The sequence below is a fragment of the Ornithorhynchus anatinus genome, chromosome 19 (genome assembly GCF_004115215.2).
Source record: "Ornithorhynchus anatinus isolate Pmale09 chromosome 19, mOrnAna1.pri.v4, whole genome shotgun sequence".
NCBI lineage: Eukaryota > Metazoa > Chordata > Mammalia > Monotremata > Ornithorhynchidae > Ornithorhynchus > Ornithorhynchus anatinus.
In genome coordinates, this window is record NC_041746.1 from 3931975 (window position 1) to 3954519 (window position 22545).

General features: G+C 43.4%; 1 protein-coding gene and 1 long non-coding RNA gene across 5 annotated transcripts in view; one reads left to right on the forward strand and one right to left on the reverse strand.

Annotated features, from left to right (window-relative positions):
• Positions 1–21043, forward strand: part of CATSPERE (catsper channel auxiliary subunit epsilon) — a 43175-nt gene extending 22132 nt beyond the window's left edge. For all 4 annotated transcript variants that reach the window (XM_029047239.2, XM_029047241.1, XM_029047242.1 and 1 more), the window contains 13 exons: positions 358–826; positions 2587–3029; positions 3857–3915; positions 5521–5596; positions 7430–7482; positions 10645–10698; positions 11939–11972; positions 12052–12131; positions 13767–13866; positions 16422–16508; positions 16834–16991; positions 17445–17498; positions 20367–21043. In XM_029047239.2, coding sequence (XP_028903072.1) covers positions 358–826; positions 2587–3029; positions 3857–3915; positions 5521–5596; positions 7430–7482; positions 10645–10698; positions 11939–11972; positions 12052–12131; positions 13767–13866; positions 16422–16508; positions 16834–16991; positions 17445–17498; positions 20367–20526 — 1827 coding nt within the window. In that variant the 3' untranslated portion in view covers positions 20527–21043. The remainder of the gene's footprint in view (positions 1–357; positions 827–2586; positions 3030–3856; positions 3916–5520; positions 5597–7429; positions 7483–10644; positions 10699–11938; positions 11973–12051; positions 12132–13766; positions 13867–16421; positions 16509–16833; positions 16992–17444; positions 17499–20366) is intronic.
• LOC114805673 lies at positions 21041–22423 on the reverse strand. The gene is made up of 2 exons (XR_003753683.1): positions 22298–22423; positions 21041–21279 (listed from the first exon to the last, which is right to left on the reverse strand). It is a non-coding gene; the product is annotated as an uncharacterized LOC114805673 (long non-coding RNA).
• Positions 22424–22545: the final 122 nt, after the last annotated feature.

Here is a 22545-nt window from a genome sequence, read left to right on the forward strand (position 1 = left end):
ATCCACCCTTTAAACTTTCATTTTCCTCCCACCCATTGTCACTTTTAAAGTCAATCCCCTATAGTTCTCATATGCCCTCCCCCACTCCCTCAGCTACCAGAACTTGGGCCATAGAGGAGTCCAGGGTTTTGAAGTCAAAACTAAAACTGAAACAGGGTGTCAATTCAAAAAGGTTGTGAATATCCTTCATCAGTAACTTAAAATTGAAGTTGAGGACTGCCTGTAGAGCAAGAACCTTAGTTCTATGAACTGTATTTTTTCTATATTTTAGGTAAATTGGTAAAACAAGAACAATTAGCAAAATGAACTCCTTTATCTAATTAGAGTTCTTGCACTGTTTTTGTTTTTGTTTTTCAGTATGCTAGCATATTAAGCACAGTAGTACTATGGTCAATAGACACGGTCTACCTCGGATATCCTGGAAACATATTTATCAAGTTAACAACTGTAAAAGAGCTCAAAGAGATTCTAAATTTGCCCTCGGATTCCACGGTCACCATATCCAAAGTGGTCTACACTTCACACCCATCTGATATGAGTTTTTTGCTGAATTTCTGCACTACCTGTGGTGTCACAAAATCACTTTTCTTAGCAACCTACTGGGAAGATAAAAGAAAGTGGCTACTGCAAGACTTTTCTTGGGATGTCCCAGAGCAGAAAGTTATATCTCTATTATTCCTATATTCAGCACTGCCCAGTCTGATACTATGGGATGACCAGACTGTCTACTACAGCTACCAAAACCATTTAATTAAGGGCTTCCTACAAATGTTCTGGGACAACAAAAGGCTATCAGAGGGTGACTACATTAGCCAGGTCTTTCTCGGTAAAATGTTGTTTATTTTCTTGGAATGAGCTCGTTATGGGCAGGAAACTTGTCGGCTAATTCTGTTGTGTGGGACTCTTCCCAAATGTTTAGTACAGTCCTCTGCATGTAGAAAGTACTAAATAACTATGATTGACTGACTGATGAGTAGATCTGAGGGTATTTGTTCAGCAGTGATAACTTTTCCAGAACAGTGTGTGACAAACATGTTGCCTGTTTTACATCATTTCTGGCAGAGAAAGAGAAGCAGCATGGCCTAGCGGATAGAGCCTGGGCTGGGGAGTCAGAAGGACCTGTTTTCTAATCCTGGCTTCCCTGCTTGTCTGATGTGTGACCTTGGGCAAGGCACCTCACTTCTCTGGGCCTCAGTTCCCTCATCTGTAAAATGAGGATCAAGACAGCGAGCCCCATGTGGGACATGGACTGTGTCCAACCCAATTAGCTTGTATCTAGCCCAGTGCTTAGTACAGTGCCTGGCACATAGTAAGCGCCAAACAAATGCCATAAGAAAAATAAAAGGTAGCTCCTGGAGCACCCATAGCTTTTTGGGGCTATTTGTAAAAATGGAAGTTATTTTTTGAGGATTGTCTCTGGGAGTTTGGTTTCATAGGGAAAGTGGCAGTGAAACAACTACCTTCCAATTGACAAGAAAATGGGAAAACCATGGTCTCCTGGGAGATGGAGGAAAATAGGGCCTCACTCCCGGGACATCAACTTGTTGGAGATCCTCTTGAGAAGGTGGAGAGGGGTGAATTTGTATGGCAGGACTCAGAAACAATAGATTAAGCTTGCTCAACAAGCCTACTAGTGGAAAGGGCACAAACCTGAGAGTACAAGGATCTGGGTTCTCATCCCAGCTCCATCGCTTGTCTGCTGTGTGACCTCGGGCAAGCCACTTCACTTCTCTATATAGGCCTCAGTCCCTTGGTCGGCAAAATGGGGATTAAAACTGTGAGTTGGGCACTTAGTACAGTGCTCGACACAGAGTAAGCGCTAAGCAAACACCACAGTTGAAATTGTTATCATCTGTTTGTCTTACGAGTGCAACCTCGAACACTCCTGCTGATCAGACCAAGAATCTTCCTGAGCTTCTGTCTCAATGTCCAGGATGGAATGTCCAGGGAGCTCAAACGATCCATCAGTCTGGGTGGCAAGAGGACAGGCTTGAGGGCCAGAGGACATGGGCTCTAATCCCGGCTCCGCCACTTGTCTGCTGTGTGACTTTGGACAAGTCACTTCACTGGGCCTCAGTTACCTCATCCTTAAAGTGGGGATGAAGACTGTGAGCCCCATGTGGGACAGGGACTGTGTCCGACTTTATTTCCTTGTATCTACCCCAGGGCTTAGAACAGTGCTTTGGCACATAGAAAGTGCTGAACAAACACCAAAATAATAATAATTAGTGACTAGAGTCCAGCCCTGGGAGTCATAGGACCTGGATTCTAACCTCAAAAGGGAAAAAAAAGAAAACTTGAAATGCAGTCTGTTGGGCAGGCAAATAAACTGATGTCAGGGTGTCCAGGCTGGGCAGTGAGACCTAGTTTGTGACCTGTGGCTCCACAATTTTAATTTGGCTTGTGTGGCATAATTCCTGCTAAAAGACAGCATATAACATTAGGTTTGCCTCAGGAAAATTCAGGCCAAAAAAGGAGACTTTTTTTTTTTGGTCCCAAAATTCCTTTTCAAAAATATGCTGGGGTACAAAGTTACATAGGGTTGTGTATAAAAATCGATAAGAGTAATTTTTCCTTTGATTTCAGATTACTACGGGAATATCATCATAAAGACAAAATTCAACCAGATGTTTCATTTTAAATGTGGAATGAAAGTGACAGTGAAACTCCCTCCATGGAGTCACAAAGATGAAAACACCGCGCTTTACATAAATCCATCTGGTGACCTGTATATCATGAGTGTTAATGACAGTGGAACAATAATTCGGGAGGTGTATCCATTAACTTTAGAAATATATAGTTCTACACATAAAATGGGTGACATTTGTCCATACATAATATTTCAGCAGGACATCATATCATATTTTCATTTTTTGGACAAGAACGATTTCCTGAGCTTCTGGGCTCAAATAGTCTATCCAGAGAATCTTGGTTTATATATAATAGTGGACACCTATGGACCAAAAATATTAAAGGAAGACAAAAATGAGGACTATGAGATGGCTTTAGGAATCTGTACTAAAAATCTGGTAGGTTAAATTTAAAAGATTTTGCATCTGTATGATCTAATTACTATATAACTTTAAAACTTAGAATATGCTTATTTGTCATCCTGTACTATTACTTTATCACCTTAATCCTAATAATAACTGTAGTATTTGTTATGCACTTACTATGAGCCAGGCACTGTTCTAAGCACTCAGGTGGTTACAAGCAAATCGGATTGGACACAGTTCCTGTTCCACATGGGGCTCACAGTCTTAAATCCCCATTTTACAGTTGAGGGAACTGAGGTGAAGAGAAGTTAAGTATTTTGCCCAAGGCCACACAGCAGACAAGTGGCAGAACCAGGATAGAACCCAGGTCCTTCTGACTCCCAGGCCCCTGTGCCATCCATTAGGCCACCCATGGAGTAGAACAGAGGGGAAAGGTGCATTTGGGGAGCAGGTATATCTGGGAGACTGTAAGCTAGTTGTGGGCAAGGAATGTGTCTGTTTATTGTGTTGTACTCTCCAAAGAGCTTAGTATAGTGCTCTGCACACAGTAAGCGCTCAATAAATACAACTGAATGAATGTTGTATTGTCCTCGCCCAAGTGCTTAGTACAGTGTTCTTCATAGAGAAAGTGCTCAATAAATACGATTGATTGAATTAATGAATGAATAGCAGGGGAGGAAATGGAACCAGAAAGGAAATGGGATGAGAGATAAGCAAGGCTGAGTCCGTAGTTTACCCCTTCTTAAGGATTCCTGAGAATTGCAGGCCACATATTATTAAGTTTGGGGGCAGTCTTTGAACTTCCCTAGCTAAGAAGAAAAGACCATTTACAGAAACCACTGATTCTGTTATATTTTCAGACTGTAAAATTTTACCAAGATGAAGACTATGAACAAGCAGATAATTACACAGAACTCCAGTAAGTATCATTAAAAAAAAAAAACTAGAGTCATTATGCTACTTTTAAAATATAAATAGTACCAAACGTTATAGAACCAAATTCATTTAATTATAACCCCTTTAGCTGGATCTTAAATCTAAAAATATTAAGCGCATGCCCTTCCATTCTGCTAGACTCAACTTCAAAGGGATGATCATTTTATTGGGTTTTAAAAAACAAAAGCAATTCACTACAGCCCTGAAAATCCCCCAAAAGCAAACATTTGTATAGATAAACCAAAAGGGGGTACTAAGCCATTTTTCAACCAAAGTAAAAATGATGAAGAAGGGAGGAATGTGGGAAAGAAAGACATTTATTGTGCTCCTTCTGTGTGTGACCAGCACTGTATCCAGCACTTGGGAGAGTACAGAATAAGAAATAGACAGGATCCAGGAAGAAGGTGGGAGGAAACCCATGTCTGAGTCCCAGATCTGTCAGCGGGCTGCTGAGTGACATTGGGCAAGTCACTTTTTTCTTCTATTTTTTATGGTATTTGTTAAGTGCTTACTGTGTGTTAAGCACGGTTCTAACCTCGGGGATAGATTCAAGTTAATCAGGTGGGACATAAACTCTATTGTACTGTACTCTCCCAAGTGCTTAATACAGTGCTCTGCACATAGTAAGTGCGCAGTAAATACCACTGATGATGCTGCTGCTGACAAAACGACTTTCTTTTATCTGGTAATTCTACATTCTGAACCATATTTCCGCAAGGAAATATGGCAGGGAGGAGGTTGAGGGCAGATTTAGATAAAGTCAAACCCGAGGGCCATTTCAGGCTTGGGAATCCATTCCACCCCTGCTTCTGTCAGTGGCGGCATTGCTGTCTGAGCCTTTTTCACTGAAGCCACGGAGATGCGTGGAACTAGATGTGAACGCTAGAAGACTGAGAAGCAGCACAGCCTAGTGGACAGAGCACCAGCCTGGGACACAGAAGGACCTGGGTTCTAATCCCAGCTCTGCCACTTGTCTACTAGGTGACTTTGAGCGAAGTCACTTCACTTCTCTGGGCCTCAGTTCCCTCCTTTGTAAAATGGGGGATTAAGACTGGGAGCCCCATGTGGGACATGGACTGTGTCCAGTCTGACTGGCTTATTTCACCACCCAGCATTCAGAACAGTACCTGCTCCATAGTAAATGCTTAACAAATACTATTAAAAAACAGAGATAAGAAATGGCTTTATTGGGTCAGACCAATTGTCCATCCACTTCAAAATTCGGGTTCCCAACACCAGCCACTTCCGGGAGACCTTGAATTTTGACAAAACTCAGCTACAAACAGGTTAGGGCTGAAGGGGGTTTGGGCTTCCCAAATCCAGCCCATGCCGGATTCTATTCCCCCGTTGATCCAGTCAGAGGGAGAGTTTAGCAGACCTCCAGCCTTCTACAAAATGACCACCCCAAAAATAACCACATCCAACCATCGACCCTTGATCCAGGAGACCTGAGGCAAAAATAATTGCTGTCCCTTCTAGAGTGTTCTTTATGAGAGTCAGGGCCTTGAACTAAATATGAATGATGTCTCAAGGTAGTGACTCGTGAATTCTGTGATTAATTTGAATGGGTACCTCTTTCTCCTTCTAGACAGGAAAACAGTGGCATTGTGGCATTTGAATTGAAACCAAGTATGAATGGGAAAAGATGTACTTTGTTCAACAAGGTAAGTTTATAGATATTGGTCACAGTAACTCCCCTCGACAAAATGGGATGCGAAGGTGAACCAGAGAATTATATACCGACAAATCTCATTTCTATACCTGACTAGTAAAATCTAGAATTCAATGTAGCATCAAACACATCCTTTTGGAAGAAAGAGAACACTATTTCTGTAAAGGAAAATCACACTTCTCTGAGCTGCTGGGTTGTTGGGGGTTTTTTTAAAATTTTTATTTAATGGTAATTTTTAAGTGTTTGCTATGTGGCAGGCATTGTACTAAGCGCTAAGTGGTTCTTTGAGGGGTTCAATAAATATGCAGACACAGGGGAATTAGTGGCTATATGCTTAAATTTTTCATAGGTCTTTGACAAAGTTCCACCCTAAAGATTTTTTTTAAAAAAAAAGACCTGAATTCTCATGAAGGAGCACTGTCATCAATAGAAAAGAGTTAGGAAATGAAGGAAAAAGACAAATGGCTCCTTTTCAAGATGGAGACCTGCAAACAGTGAGTCCCCTAGGGATTGCTGTGTTGACCACTTTTTTCTAACAGTTCATAAATGATTAGGAGGTAAAAGTGTTCCGTACAATCTCTAAGTTGCGTAAGATTCTAAATTCTTCTGGGCCAAGAAATAGTAATAGTAGCAGGAGGAGGTGGAGGAAGAGGAGGAGGAAGAGGAAGAGTCCTTGAAGTCGTAATGGTTTTTGAGTGCCCGCTGAATGCAATGCACTATACTAAGTTTTTGCAAAGTAAAACAGAAACACAAGACATTTTCCCACTCCACAAGAAGTTTAGATTCTAACAAGAAAGACTGATGTAGAGATATTCACGAGCAGTGGAATTAGAATTCATCAAATTGAGCAGTCAGCCGCACAAGTCCTGAGACAGGGTATAAATAAATAAAAGCCAGATGCCAAAGTGTTGACAAGATTTAGATTTGGGGACTGTGATGATTAGTAGGGGAAGGTTTGTGGGAGGAAGTGGGATTTTAGGAGGCTTTGAGACTGTAAACTCGTCGTGGGCAGGGAATGTGTCTGTTACATTGTTCTCTTGTACTCTTCTAAGCACTTAGTGCAGTGCTCTGCACACAGTAAGCGCTCAACAGATACGACTGACTGACCGAAAAGGTGAGGAGGTTTGAGATTTGGTGGATGTGGAGGTCAGAGAAATTCTAGGCCCTGGGGACAGTGTTGAGTAAGTGGGTCGTAGGTGGATAAGACTAGAGTGGGGAATAGGCAGAAAGTGGGTTTAGGAAAAGCAAGGAGTGCAAGCAGGACTGCTCACATAATGAGGGAAAAGAGCCAATAAGTACGGTGAAGAGAGCTAGTGAGAAGACAGAGATTTGCCAGAGGAGGAATCCATGAAACCAAGGGATCAATAATAACAATTATGGTATTTGTTAAATGCTTATTATATGCCAAGCACTGTTTTAAGCACTGGGGTAAATACAAGGTAATGATGTTGTCCCACGTGGGGCTCGGGGATAAAGGTAATCAGGTTGTCCCACGTGGGGCTCACAGTCTTAATCCCCATTTTATAGTTGAGGTAACTGAGGCACAGAGAAGTTAAGTGTCTTGCCTAAAGTCACACAGTTGACAAGTGGCAGAGCCAGGATTAGAACCCATGACCTCTGACACCCAAGCCCAGTTCTTTCCACTGAGCCACATGGCTGCCCCTCCCCCCTCATCCCCAACCCCCAACTCTGAGACCCCTGAGTGGGGCTCCCTCTTTTCCTTGCCTCTTGGGTTCCAGCAATATCCAGCAATATCCCAGGAAGGGTTCAGTTTACGTAGAGTTAGACCTACTGTCCTTGCCATTTGAGTGTGCTTCTTTACCAGGTGGCTCAAATATTCGTTGGTTGCAATCCAGAAAGGCACATCAGGATCAAAGGGTAAGTTGGGCTTTTTGTTTTATTAATAATAATAGTAATAATAATGGTATCTGTTAAGTGCTTACTACGTGCCAAGCACTGTACTAAGCACTGGGTTAGATACAAGGTAATCAGGTTGTCCCACGTGGGGCTCGCAGTCTTAAACCCCATTTTTACAGATAAGGTAACTGAGGCCCAGAGAAGTTAAGTGGCTTGCCCAGGGTCACAAAGCAGACAAGTGGCAGAGCTGGAATTAGAACCCACGACCTCTGACTCCCAAGCCCGTGCTCTTGCCTCTAGGCTACGCTGCTTCTCGCAAGGCAAGAAAGGCAAGAGCTTTTCTCTTTTAGCCTTCCTCCAAGTTAAAAACACTAGGCTAAAATGAGTGGTAATTAGCAGTACTCAATAAAATAGTGATGCTGATGATGATGGTTTCAGAGCTTCGATTATAGATGGTTATTACTGGGGCGGACAGTCCCAGAGACGAGATGACCCCACCACTTACGTTTCCACCAGCTGCCCTTGGCTGCCTAAAGAAGAGCTCTAATGCAATGGGTGAGGGGCGACCTTGCGTGAACCCGTGTGTGGCTAGCCCATCAGCTGCTCGGGCTACTACTCCCAGCAGGCCACAGCAGTCAATCCATGTCAGTTGACTGCAATTATTGAGTGGTTGCTGTGTGCAGAGCACTGTACTCAGTGGTTAGGAGAGGGCAATATAAGAGACACATTCCCTGCCCACGATGAGCTTCTGTTCTGGAGTAACCCAACCAGGTTCTGGATTTCCAGTCTTTTTAGGCTGCTACGTGAGTTTTCTATCACTGTGGCAGTTGGGATGTAGGGCGAGGGAAAGGGTACCCTGTGGGCAATTGCACCTTATGGTTAGACCCTCTAGACTGTAAGCTCACTGTGGACAGGGAACGTGTCTACCAATTCTGTTATATTGTTGTATCGTACTCTCCCAAACTGCTTCGTACAGTGCTCGGCACACAAACACCATAAAAAGTAAGCGCTCAATAAGTATAATTGATTTTTTTTAACGCCAGGCACTGTTCTAAGCGCTAGGGTAGAACAAGTTAATTTGGTTGGACGCAGTCCAAGTCTTACATGGGACTCACAGTCTTAATCCCCATTTTACGGATGAGGTGACCGAGGCCCAGAGAAGCAAAATGACTTGCCCAAGGTCACACAACAGACAAGTGGCAGGTGCCGGAACTAGAACCCAGTCCTTCTGACCCCCAGGTCCGTGGTCTATCCACTAGGTCACACTGCTGCTTCCACTGCTGAGGGTAGTTTGTGGAATGAAGGGAGGTACCACCCAAACACAGCTGAGAGTGAGACAACTGAGGAGGAAAAAGCCAAAGATTCGATTGTCATTCTTTAGGCACCCCCAATCTTCATCTCTCCCACACTGATTTAGAAGGGAAAAGAGTGAGAAGGAATGAAAAGGCAGTTTAGACATACATGTTCCCCAACTTTTTAGTAGTTAGTCTATATCTATCCCCAGGATGCTCAGGGAAGGAAAAGAAAATTCCCAACTGTCTCCTCTCCCTCTCTCATCTAGCACATGAAAGACTATTCTCTGAAAGTGATAAGCTCTTCTCCCCATTCCCCATGAAAAATGTTGAGTAGCATTATGTAAAATCTTCTTTGAAAGAGTGCCAAGTCCATAGAGCGGAAGGAAGGGGGGAAGTGGAGGCTTTTAGGAAGGCGATGAAGGTTGGAAACAGGAAATTTGGTTTCTGCGCAAGGGAGCCAATGAAGAGAATAATAGTTTTGCCGTGCAGTGAAACTGACAAGTATTAGTTGGAAGTGACAGTTGATAGCGAATTTGTTTGGTTCAATTTTAGGATTTCCTCCAGTAATGCTGAATCATATGGGTTCAGGTACAGAAATGACCAATAAGGGTGATTTTTTTTCCCAATGGTATTTGTTAAGCACTTAGTAGGTTTCAGACACTGTACTAAGCGCCAGGGTGAATACAAGCAAATTGGATTGGACAGAGTCCCTGTCCCATGCGGAGGTCACAGTCTTAACCCCATTTTACCGCTGAGGTAACTGAGGTCCAGAGAAGTCAAGTGACTTGCTCAAGGTCACACAGCAGACAAGGGGGTGAGCCAAGATTAGAACCCAGGCCCTCTGACTCCCAGGCCTGTGCTCTTTCCACTAGGCCATGCTGCTTCCTGATTAACAGGTTGTGGTCCGTTGCGGTCAGGGAACGTGTCTGTTGATTGTTGTAGCGTACTCTCCCAAGCGCTTCGGACATTGCTTCGCACACAGTAAGCGCGCAATACGATTGAATGAATGAATGGATCATGGAAGGCCAGGGTACCAGGGATGTCTGGGTTTAGTTTAGTCTAGGAGGGGAAGACAGTCCTTGGGGTAAGGTGGCAGCCTGGGATAGTCGGACAGAATTGAGAGGTTGCCATGCTCAGTGGAAAAAGAGGTAGGAATTAAGTCAATGCTCCTTACCCAGGATCCATGGCTCGAAATCCCTCCCACAGCTCATCTCTGCTAAGATTCAAGTTTCCAACACTCAGTTCTCTGCTCTCCACAGTCTTTTAAACCATCTGCACTCCTCGAGAGTGCCAGCAGAAGCAGTGTGGCTTAGCGGATAGTGCACGAACCTGTAAGTCAGAAGGACCTAGATTCTAATCCTGGCTCCGTCTCTTGTCTGCTGTGTGACTTCGGGCAAGTCACGTCACTTCTCTGGGCCTCAGTTAATTCATCTGTAAATGGAGATGAAGAGTGTGAGCCCCACGTGGGACATGGACTGTGTCCCACCTGATGAGCTTGTATCTACTCCAGCGCTTAGTACAGGGCCTGGCACATAGTAAGCGCTTAACAAATACCATTAAAAAAAGCAACTGGCAGTGATCCTGACAGCAGAGAGGTTCCAATCCCTACCAACATCTCAACAAATTGGGAGCTTTAAACTTGAAGTGGGGCATTTTTACAATGAATAATAGCCCAGCAAGTGGAAAGGTCTTGAGCAACTCCCAAAAGCGCATGTTTGCACCATCAGTAGCTACGGAAGGGGGACTCGAGCTCAACAAGAAAATTCCAGGAATTTGTTTCTCCTCTGACCCAGTTGAAAAATTAAGTGGTGAGTTAAATTATTCAATCCCTGATCAAGAGCTGTATGTTACAATTCTTTTCAGTGTTCTTTCATTCTCTTTTTTGTAGCCTGAAAAAAGAAAATTGTACCCAATATGAAAATTATCGTGTCAGCATTTCAAGGTAAGAAAAGTTTATTTTTTATGGGACTCTAAATAACTAAGTGCTTGGGATGGGTCCTTCTCTTTGGACTAGAAACCCTGGGGAGTTAATGTAGTATCTAGCTTGTATCCTAGAGGGACTAACTGGACAGGCAAAAATTATATTTCATACTCAGCTCATCACTGCCCTTCCCAGTCACCGCCACTCCCTGGTGAGCAGCCATGAAGGGGTCATGGGAAGGGGGGAGTTGTTGCACTGACAGAGAAGTGGCCAGTTATTGACCTGGAATCGATAATGTCAAGGACACTAGGCCAGCTGTCTCCCCTGGCCAATGAGGAACAAACAAGAGAGTCGAAGCTAGTTTCAGGACGAAGTTCTCCTCTGTCGACGGTCACTTAGATATGGTCCTATCTGAAGGCAAGAGGAGGAGACAGGAGAACTCCGAAGAATGCCTTCCACCCTTGGGTTATGGGATAGTAGATTCTCCATACCGCACTGTAAAAATGGAGAAGTAGTTTGGACTAGTGAATAGAGCTCAGGCCTGGGAGGCAGGAAGACCCAAGTTTTAATTCCAGCTCCTCCAATTGTCTGCTGCATGACCTTGGGCAAGTCACGTCACTTCTCCTGGCCTCAGTTCCCTCAACTGTAGAATGGGGATTAAGACTGTGAGGCCCCTCGTGGGACATGGACTGTGTCCAACCTGATTAGCTTCTATCTACTCCAGAGCTTGGTAGAGTGCCTGGCAGTAAGTGCTGGGGTAGACACAAGTTAATCAGGTTGGACAGAGTCCATGACCCACGTGGGGCTCACAGCTTCAATACCTATTTTACAAATGAGTAACCGAGGCACTGAATAGTGATTTGCCCAAGGTCACAAAGCAGACCAGTGGAGGGGTCATGATTAGAACCCAGGTCCTTCTGACTTCCAGACCCTTGCTCTATCTACTAGGCCATGCTGCTTCTATGCTTAGGAGAGTTCTTATACAACTGCATTCTCTGACCTTCACCTAGTTGTAATGAGCTGATGGGGCAAATTCCCTTGGTGAACAACAACAAAATAAAGGCCCATGTGTTGGGAGATTTCATTTGAAACCTGTTTTCTCTCTCATGCTTAAGTATGAAGGGAAATGACATTTTCTGTACAATTAAATAATCAATAATAATTAAAATATAAATTTTAAAAACTCATTTTAGACTAGAAGGTATTGAGCTTTTTTTAAAAAAAGTAAAAATCATCAAAAAAATTATCTCCTTTGTGCTAGGTTTCATCTGCGCCATAATCCAATTCAAGATCTGGTAAGTTAACTGGATTTATTAAAAAAAAATGAACTAAATAAATAATGATGAATGAATACAGATGTCTTCTCTTTTCCAGAATTTTATCTACGATCTGAAAAAGTATGGTTGTCCATTGGAATTACATTGGGGACATTATTTCCAACCAATTATTGAATTGTAAGTAAATTTTTATGGTAATAATAATAATAATGTCATTTGTTAAGTGCTTACTATATGCAAAGCACTGTTCTAAGCACTGGGGAGGATACAAGGTGATCAGGTTGTCCCATGAAGGGCTCACAGTCTTAATCCCCATTTTACAGATGGGGTAACTGAGGCACAGAGAAGTGAAGTGACTTACCCAAAGTCACGGAGCTGATAAGTGGCAGAGCTGGGATTTGAACCCATCACCGCTGACTCCCAAGCCCGTGCTCTTTCCACTGAGCCACACTGCATCTTTCAGGTTTATCTGGAATATTTCAAATCCGAGTATTTGAAATAAATTAATTAACCATTGTGAACCAAATTTTCAGTCAAACTTAAAATGATCAGATGAGAGCTCACCTCTGGTAACCAAATTTTTTGTGTCCTACATTTTGTTTGTTTTTATGGTATCGGGTTTAGGGTTGGTGTTAAATTCTATTCCTTCCTTCATTCATTCAGTTGTATTTATTGAGCGCTTACTGTATGCAGAGCACTGTACTAAGTATTTGGGAAAGTATGACACACACACAACAGAACCCTGTCATTCCCTGCCCACAGTGAGATTTAACATGCCTTAACCCGGCAGCCTATCAGTTTAAGTTTTAGGCCTCTAATCTCCAGACTGTGCACCCTCAACATTTACTGACCACATTAAGCAAGAGAGTGACAAATTCTGAAGTTCTGAGAGGAGTGGTTGATGGGGACAAGGCTTAAATAGGGGTGGAGCCAGTATCCAAGATTAGGGTTGGGGGAAGAAAAAGCCAGGAGAGGGAGATGGAAAGTTTAAGAGGCAGGGAGAAGCGAGAGGGGGAAGAGAGGGTAAAGACCTAGGAAAAAAAAACTGGGGCCCTAGGCACCCAATTCTCACCAGGGACCTTGGGTAGCCGAACATGCTAGCAGACACCAGAAGTCAAATTCAGCCCCCATGAACATGGCGACAGTAGTTAAACAGCAGGAAATCCTTGCTCCTCCTCAGTTACAGTTTCTTCTGTGACTGCCACCGTGGACCACCCCGCTCTGGGCTGGAGACAGGGCTCTGCCCCAACGCTCAGTAGAGTGCTCGACTCAGAGTGACCGACTGATGGCTAACCCCAGCTGCAACAGTCCTTTCTACCCCAACCTTCTCAGTTACAAGTTTGGGCGAGGGAGGGAAGGGGCTTTACTGAATTCCCACTGGTCACAGTCTGGGTGCAGGTGGCCGTCAGAATCTTGGGATTCTTCTGGCTAGTCGATCCTTCCACACTGCACAGCTACACCGCAGAAGCCCTGTCTCTCTTTCTCTCAATGCTATTCAACTCTGTGCTCCCAGTGTCAAGTTGACTCAGGCTTTGAGATAATTCTAATGATAATAATAATAATTGTTGCATTCGTGAAGCACTTACTATGTACCAGGCACTGTACTAAGCACTGGGGTAGATACCAGCAAAGTGGGTTGGACACGGTCCCTCTCCCACATGGGGTTCAGGGTCTTAATCCCCATTTTCCAGATGAGGGACTGAGGGCCAGAGAAGTTAAGTGGCTTGCCCAAGGTCACACAGCAGACAAGTGACAGAGATCCCAAACTGATATACTAAGCCATCCTTTCTTGTGTGTGCATAATTTCCTTAGATACGACGATAACAAGTTTGTCGAAAGAATCAAGACAAATTTCATAATCTGGGATATACACGGAAGAAATGATTACAGCTTTAATTCAACCATGAATGATGTATGGCATCTTTTTATTGAAATGATATTGAAGTAGAATTACTTGCTAGATGTTTTCTGAATATGTATATAGTCATATTAAGACATACGCATAATTGTAAGTGTGCCTTTCCCTGATTAATCTATATCACAATTTTTCTAAAGAAGGTAGAACCTAGCTGTTTTATTGAAAACACAGATTTCCATACTACGAAATCTCAGTGGGGCAAAATTCCTCTAAAAGATTGTTAGGAACAAAGCAGGTAAAGTGGTTGATTTGTCATTTTGGTGGTGGATCCTGCTAGAGGGGATAATTTTATATCTGCAAGCAGCAAGTTGGTGATATGCAGGAGGCATGCAAGCATGAAATCACATAAAAAAAACAAAAACCTATATGCTCTAGCTCAAAACAACAGCTCTAAGCCAAGCTCCCAAAAATTCTGACAAAAAAAACCCAAAACAGTTGAAATCTCCTTCTGGTTGGATTGAAATGAGCTGTTGTCCATTTGTGCTTTTAACAGTGCGTGGGCTTGAGGTGGTTTCTCCCTCCAAACTAGCATTGATTTAGCCCTGAGCACTCAGCCACTGCATAAAGTTAGGTAGAATGGAGCCCCCAAATATTCATTAAGCATCAGCTTGTCAGAGGCCCAAAAGTTCCAGAATCTCAAATTTCTAATTAAGCGATTTCACTGAGGTGGGTTTGCAACGGGTCATAATGGGTTCCCAAGGAGAGGAGAATGATGTAACTTCTTCATCCCCTTCCAGCATGCTCCCCTGGAGCCTGTGGATGCCATCTATACCATATGGCCAGGTGCCTTATGCAGCTTCATCCTAGAAAAAAGTTACAGTACAGTGGCCTTAGATGATTGATTGACTGATAGCGGCCCACTGCCCACTAACTACCCTCACTCTAGTAAAAGGGGAAGGGAATTTGTCCCCACTCTACTTCCCTGAACAAACTCTCAACTGGGGAGCAGAGCTGGTAGAACACCTTTTTTTAAAAAAAAATACCTTCCCTGTTACTGCCTGCCTTTCCTTTTTTTTTCCTCTTTCAAATGGTACTTAACAGGTGCTTACTATGTGCCAGGCACTGTACTAAGCACTGGGGTCGATACAAGATCAATCAGGTTGGACACAATCCAAGCCCCACACAGGGGTCATAGACTTTATCCCCATTTTCCAGATGAGGGAACTGGGGCCCAGAGAAGTGAAGTGTCTTCCCCAAGGTCACAAAGCAGACAAGTGGCTGAGCCAGGATTATTCATTAAATTCATTCAGTCGTATTTACTGAGCACTTACTGGGCACCTGAGAGAGTACAATGCAATAATAAACAGACATTCCCTATCCACAATGAGTTTACAGTCTAGAGGGAGGCAAACAGACATTAATGTAAATAAATCAATTACAGATATATACATACAGATATGTACAAAGTAAGTGCTGTGGGGCTGGGAGGGAGGACGAACAAAGGGAGCAGATCAGGGGGAAGCATAAGGAGTGGGATTAGAACCAAGGACCCTTCATTCATTCATGTAGTCATATTTATTGAGCACTTACTGTGTGCAAAGCAATGTACTAAGCACTTGGGAGAGTACATTATAGCAATAAACAGGGACATTCACTAGCCCGTGCTCTAGTCAATAGGCCATGCTGCTTTTCTGAATGCTCTACAGTAAATCTGAGCCTGGTTTCTCATAGCAATGAAATATATTGTGACAATTATTTTCAATAGCCCAAGGTTGGCACATTTTTTTCTTTTTGAGGGGGAGAGTGCTCATACTGGCACAATTAGTTTTTATAATGGTGGTAGTGAGGGAGGGCCATTTTGTTGCTCGTGGAATTTCAAATGCATGTTTTCAGACTGTTTAATAGCTGCTCTATTATTCCCCTTGAGGTTGCATCCTTCTCCTTTTCAGCAATGAGATTTGACTCTGGCAGTCAAGTGACTTTTAATCTCTATATACTGTAATGTCAGGAAGCCCTCGGAGGTTTTAAACTTCAACACTTGGGCCTATCTAAAGGATAACCTATGATCTCCTGTGCTGGTTAAGGCCCTTTGGGGGGAATAAAGTGTTTGCTGTATATTGTGCCCAACTCTCCCTTTACAGGGGAAATGATGATGATGATGGTATTTTTTTTAGTCATTACTATGTGCCAGACACTGTACTAGGCGCTGCAACTCTCCCAAGTGCTTAGTACAGTGCTCTGCACACAGTAAGTGCTCAATAAATAAAATTGATTGAATGAGTGAACTGTGTTTCCGTGGCGCTTTAATTACAAAAGCGCCTTACATTAGTCAGTGGTATTTCTTGAGCACTTGCTTAGTGCAGAGCACTGCATTATGCACTGGGGAAAGTAGAGACAACAGAGTTGGTAGACACTAATCTGGCCCCCAAGGAGTTTACAGTCTTCATGGAGTGGCAGAGATTAAAATAGATTAGGGATAGAGGAAACAGTAGAGTATAGTTAATGGTATTTATTGAGCTCTTACCTACCACATGCAGAGAACAAGAACCCGAGATCACCTTTTAGGAAAATCAATCCTGTTTAATTTTTGTAAATAATCTTCTTAACAGAATGGATGTGTGAGCGAAGCACAGACATGGTCGTCAATGATTGCAGCCAACCCACACCTGCCACTGAATAAAGTATGGGGACCCGAGGTAAGAAAAGAAATCCTAGATTTACAGGTCACTGGCTAATTAGACTTTGGAGAAGAAATAAAGCCTACTAGGTCTGTTTTTAGGGGTTTGCCTAACAAGGAGGGATTCCCGCACCTGATTCAAATTCTGTAAGCATTACCCAAATTGAGGTTAAATCGCTAACTATATCAGTTTCTTCCCTGCCCCAGTGCAATGAAATGATAGAATATAGAAAGGTTTGATTCCAGAACAGTTTTTAACAAGTGCAAAAATACAGGAATGCCATTTACTGTTAGTTTACCAAAGCAGCATTTTAACCCTCAGATTTTTCTCATTCCCTGTTCAGAACTACAAACACTGTTTTTCTATCGCCATTGGAAATCCAGGAAACCTTAATCAACCATATGAGATTTTAAACTCTTCTAATTATAACTATATCGTGTGGCCCAAGGATTACGAAGCCTTTTTTGTGTTCCAAGTGAAGATACTAGACCCAAATTACAGGTGACTTTATATATGTTTATAGCACTGGGGGCAACCAGCCTTTTCAGCTCTGGGGACAAAGGGAGAATAGTGTGAACATGATTTGGGGAGTTTTATTGGGAGCCTCTTGAGCACTCAAGTTGTGATTCTCTTTTTTTGGTAGCTGTTAAGAACTTACTATCTGTCAAGCATTTCTCTGAGTGCTGGGGTAGATTCAAATTAATCAGGCTGAATAACATAGTCCCTGTCCCACATGGAGCAGAGCACTGTATTAAGCACTTGGTAAAGTACAGCACAACAAAAAACAGTGACATTCCCTCAAGCACTGATGTGATATAGGTGGAGTTGATAGGGTTTTTAATGATTTTTATATGCTGATTTGTAGTTCCCAGCATTCTCTGTATCACAAACCATCCTGTACTTGTATTTTTCTATATTCATCTACATTTTTAACCTGTGTTTTTTCTTTTGTAGCTTCTGTGACCTAACTGCTTCATTTGCAGTACATTCCTTTATCTTAGCTAAAAGGTAATATTTATTATTTAACCAGTCCTTAATGATAGTGTAGGGGGTGGAAGGGTTGGAACAAAAAGTACTCTGTTTCGCTTAACCTCTTTAGTAGGCATGACTTCTTTTTCCTTTTCCAACAACTACACCCAATTTGGTCCCTACAGCCCAAAGCAGAATTTACTGAAACACAGTAGAAAAATAATACTAATAGAAAGTGCACGGACCTGGGAGTCACAGGAACTGGGTTCCAATCTCAGCTCTGCCAACTGTTTACTGAGTGACCTTGGGCAAGTCACTGAACCTCTCTGAGCCTCGTGTCCTCTAATACCTGTTCTCCCTCCTCCTTAGGCTGTGAGCCCCCATGGGGCAAGGGGCTCTGTCCAAACTGATTAATTTGTCTCTACCACAGCGCTTAGAATAGTGCTGGACCCATAGTTCTTAACAAGTACCACAATCATCAAAGCAGACCTGAGGACCTTGCTCTGTACTACGGGCACCTGGTGGGCAGGGAATGTGTCTGTGTATTGTTGTCTTGTACTCTCCCTAGTGTTTAGTACAGTGCTCTACCCACAATAAGCACTCAACAAAATAGGATTGAATGAATCCTTTAACAGCCCGAGTCAAGCGTTGGGTTGCAAAGTGACTGAAATACATCTCACCCTCCCCTTTAAGTTCCTTGAGCCCTGCTGATGCTCAGTCAATAAATCAGTTGATCGATCAAGGGTATTTACTGAGCTCTAACAGTGTGCAGAGCACTGTAATAAACTCTTCCCCCATCTAGAGAAGTTTTACCTCCTGGCACTATGATTTGGATTATATAGAACCTTCTTGAGGTCAGTAAGTATTCCACTGTATTTGCATAGTAAGCATTCAGTAAGAACCAAATACAGCAACAGAAATCCATTTTTGGCTCATTTGCTTTATGATAATAATAATAATAATAGTATTTATCAAGTTTTTATTCTGTGCCAGTATCCTATGCTATGTGCAAGATAATCAGAACAGACCCAGTCCCTGTCCCACATAGGGCCCCCCAGTCAAAGAGAGAAGAATAGATATTTAATCACCAGTCTATAGATGAGGAAACTAAAAATCTTACTTATTTACAATGGCCAAACATGGTCTAACTAGGCTGCCTTTATTCATCCAGAAATTTTCCCAAACAGTCCGGTTTTCAGCTGTCCTGTCACCTGTCCAGTTCAGATATGGTACCAGATGAGTTTTTTTGGATGGTATTTGTTAAGTGCTTACTATGTGTCAAATAGTGGGTTAAGCATTGCAGTAGATACAAGTTAATCAGGCCAGATTCAGTCCCTGTCTCACATGGGGTTCACAGTCAAGTAGGAGGAAGAACAGGAGGAAGCAATGTGGCCTAGTGGATAGAGCACGGAGCTGGGAGTCAGAAGGACTTGGGTTCTAATCCCCGCCCCGCACTTGTCTGCTATGTAACCTTGGGCAAGTCACTTCATTTCTCTATGCCTCAGTTCCCTCATCTGTAAAATGAGGATAAAGACTGTGAGCCCCATGTGGGACTGGGACCTTGTCCAACCTGATTTGCTTGTATCTACCCCAGAACTTCGTTTAGTGACTGGCACATAGTAAATGCTTACCAAAAACAATTATTACTACTATTAATAATAATAATAATGTTGGTATTTGTTAAGCGCTTACTATGTGCCGAGCACTGTTCTAAGCGCTGGGGTAGACATAGGGGAATCAGGTTGTCCCACATGGGGCTCACAGTCTTAATCCCCATTTTACAGATGAGGGAACTGAGGCACAGAGAAGTTAAGTGACTTGCCCACAGTCACACAGCCGACAAGTGGCAGAGCTGGGATTCGAACTCATGAGCCCTGACTCCAAAGCCCGTGCTCTTTCCACTGAGCCACGCTGCTTGAATCCCCATTTTGCAGTTGAGGAAACAGGCCCAGAGAAGTTCAGCGACTTGCCCAAGATGCAAGTGGCCGAGCCAAAATTAGAACCCAGGTCCTCTGGCTCCCAGGCCTGTGCTTTATCCCCTAGGCCACACTGCTTCCCCATGTTTTCCAGTCTGATTTTTTTATTTTCAGCTCTGAGCTTCCCTCTGCCACGCAGCACACATGTTGCTGAGCTCAGTGGCTCGGCACTGGATGTTGGACCTGGCATTGTACTTGTCTGTGAGGAGGAGAACCCTGGAGTAGATGGGGAATTGGAGGGGGGGAGGATCCCTAGGGAAACAGTCTATGTCCACGGGAAGCCTCCATTCTCGGGAAGCCTCCATTCTTCCACAAAACGTTCTCGACCACAGAATCCCATTACTCCCCCGGGGTCTGGCATAAGGCATGTGACACCTCATGCCCCTCCTTGTCCAAACTCAGTGTTTTCCCACCCTCTCCCTTCACCCAAACAACTATCCCAGGTGGAGCCGATAGACAGGAGGCCTTTTCAGCGGCCCCAGAAGAGAAATTACAGCACAGAATAATCGACTTGCCCTGTGCTTCCAGTGCTCCCCCTGAAGCTATTCTATGAGCCCAGGATTGAAAGTCAGGGAATTTAAGATTAAGACCTTTGTTAAGGCCCAACCAACTGTTATCACCTTGTCAAAATATTCTGTTCCCCAAAGGGCTGATAACCTGGTTCATTCTATTAGTCTACCCAAAAGAGATAGTTGTTAATCCTAAAAGACGATGTCATAGTTAACTAACTACGGTATTGATCCAGTTCTGGTTAGTCATGAATGTGCTCCATCCAGAAATCTGTTTAAAGGTTAGTGAAACAAAGAGCACACCAAAAGCCTCTATCCATTGAACAGGCCCCTTGTCTTGTATCCTCTACGAACTAGGGTGCAAGAAAATACGTGACTATGGAAAAGGCCAGATATTTACTCATCTTATGTTTCTATTTCAGACCAGACCCCGCAATAGTTTTACTTTGCGTTGTTTGCCTGATTCTGGGAACCATATTTGGCCTCTCTCTGAGTTACTTCGAGTATCTGAACATTTTTCGAAATAATTTTGATGACCAAACTCCAACCGAAGCAAATGGGAAAAAGGCATTTGAAGACTAAAATCTTGCTGTTAGTTAATGAGTTTTCAGCATTATTTACAACCAGGGAAGATGTTTTTCAACAAACAAGTATGTGTGCATAACGCAGAATGTGTTAGGCCAAATGAGTTGCAACCAATGAAGGTGCTCAGTATTTTAGCATTTCTCTGTTGGGTTCAGTCTCCTCCAGCTTCCATGTGTCTCCCTGTACATTCCACAGTACTGTTTCCTCCCAATCCAAAATCCTTCTCCTCTTACTTCTCGCTGGTCCCGGCCCCACTTTTCTTTCCTGTTCCTTTCCTTCTGCCACTTGCATCTTCCCCTTTTCAACTTTCTCCTTCTTTCGGTCTTTGTATCCCCCAACTCTTCTCTCCCTCCCTCTCCCTATTATAGTCTACCCCTTCCGTTTCTCATCCTCTTCCTAGTTAACTCTTGCACTAGCTTCTAGCTGTCTCTCTCCCTTCCATTTCCCTCTCCAGCCTTCTCCTGCTTCAGAGCTATTCCGACACAGCAATAAAATTCTGTGTACAAAAGTGTCAGATTCTAAAAACTTTAATTTACAACATTACATAAATATTCTGTGGTCCAGGTTCCATGAGTAGTTGGGGAAATACGATGGGTGAAAGTATGACATTTCTAAAGATCTGTGATTTAGTCCACTACAGCTTTGGCAAGTTTCTTTGAAAACCTATTCACAGTTGAAATGTCTTGTGTTGTATTTGTAAGAATCAACACCGGTTGCTCCATGATGAAAAACTGAGGCTGTGAATAAAAACTTGGGGAAAAAAGTCCTTTTAAGACCGTGAGACTGAGAATGGCCTGAGATTCAGGGGATCTGGGTTCTGATCTTGGCTCTGCCACTTGCCTGCTGTGGGACCTTGGGCAAGTCTCTCAACTTTTTGGAACCTCGGTTTCCTCATCTGTAAAATGGTGATTGAATATCGATTGTCCGTTCTACTAAGGTTGTGAGCCCCATCTGAGGAAAGGGACTGTGTCCAACCTGATGATCTTGTGCTAAATTCAGTACTGCACACATAATAAGTGCTTAGCAAATAGCACGATTATTATTCCCCATTAGATTTTAAACTCCTGGAGGGAAGGTACCGTGTCTTCTAATGCTACTGTACTCTCCCCAGCACTTAGTGGAGTGCTCTGCGCATGGTAGGTGCTCAGTAAATACTATGACGAATAACTTAATAATTGTGGTATTTGTTAAGCGCTTGGGGTCGTTACAAGATAATCGGATTCGGCATCGGACGGGATTTACAGCCTAAGGGGGAGGGAGAACAGGTACTTAATCCCCATTTTACAGATGAGGAAACTGATGCGCAGAGAAGTGAACTGATTTGACTAGGGTCACACAGCAGGTAAGTGGCAGAGCCATGATGAGGCTGATTTTTGATTGACTGTGGCCAGCAATCCATCTCGGTCACCTCTAATTGCAGAAACAAGTTATGCGGGTTAAGCATGAAAAAAGGGTAAAAACAAATCATCATCAAGACCCACCAGCCCCAGTTGCTACTGCTTCCCAGAACTGGACCACCTGCATCCAGGGGACTTTCTGGGCCCAAATCTGGGCAATCTATCAAACTCCCAGAGACCCCAGCCTGTCAGGTACCGCCCTGTCAATACCGACACCAGTCTCGGCAGCACCGCAATTTGGGAGAGTAATACAACCTTCAGGAGTATTCGATCTTGCTTTGTCTCCGAGCAAGGCTGGACAAACAGTGAGGGGAAACTAGAATGCCTCGCTGTTGTGACTCGATCCCACTTTAGATGTGAGGAGTACTGACCTTTAGACTATGTCGAGATCTTAAAATATCCCCAGGCATGCACGGTGCCTACAGAGGTGATCCTGCTGCTTCAGGAATTGTGTTCAAACAATAGTGATTTTCAAATTGTCCGGATCCTTGGTCCCTGCAGAGAGGGGAAAAAGGAAGAGGGTGGAGAGAATTCTAGAGATCAGTTTGGGCTTAGCTAGAGCGGGGCCTAATGAAAGTCAACAACCTTAGAAGCAACTAGAGCAGGGAGGAGGAGCACG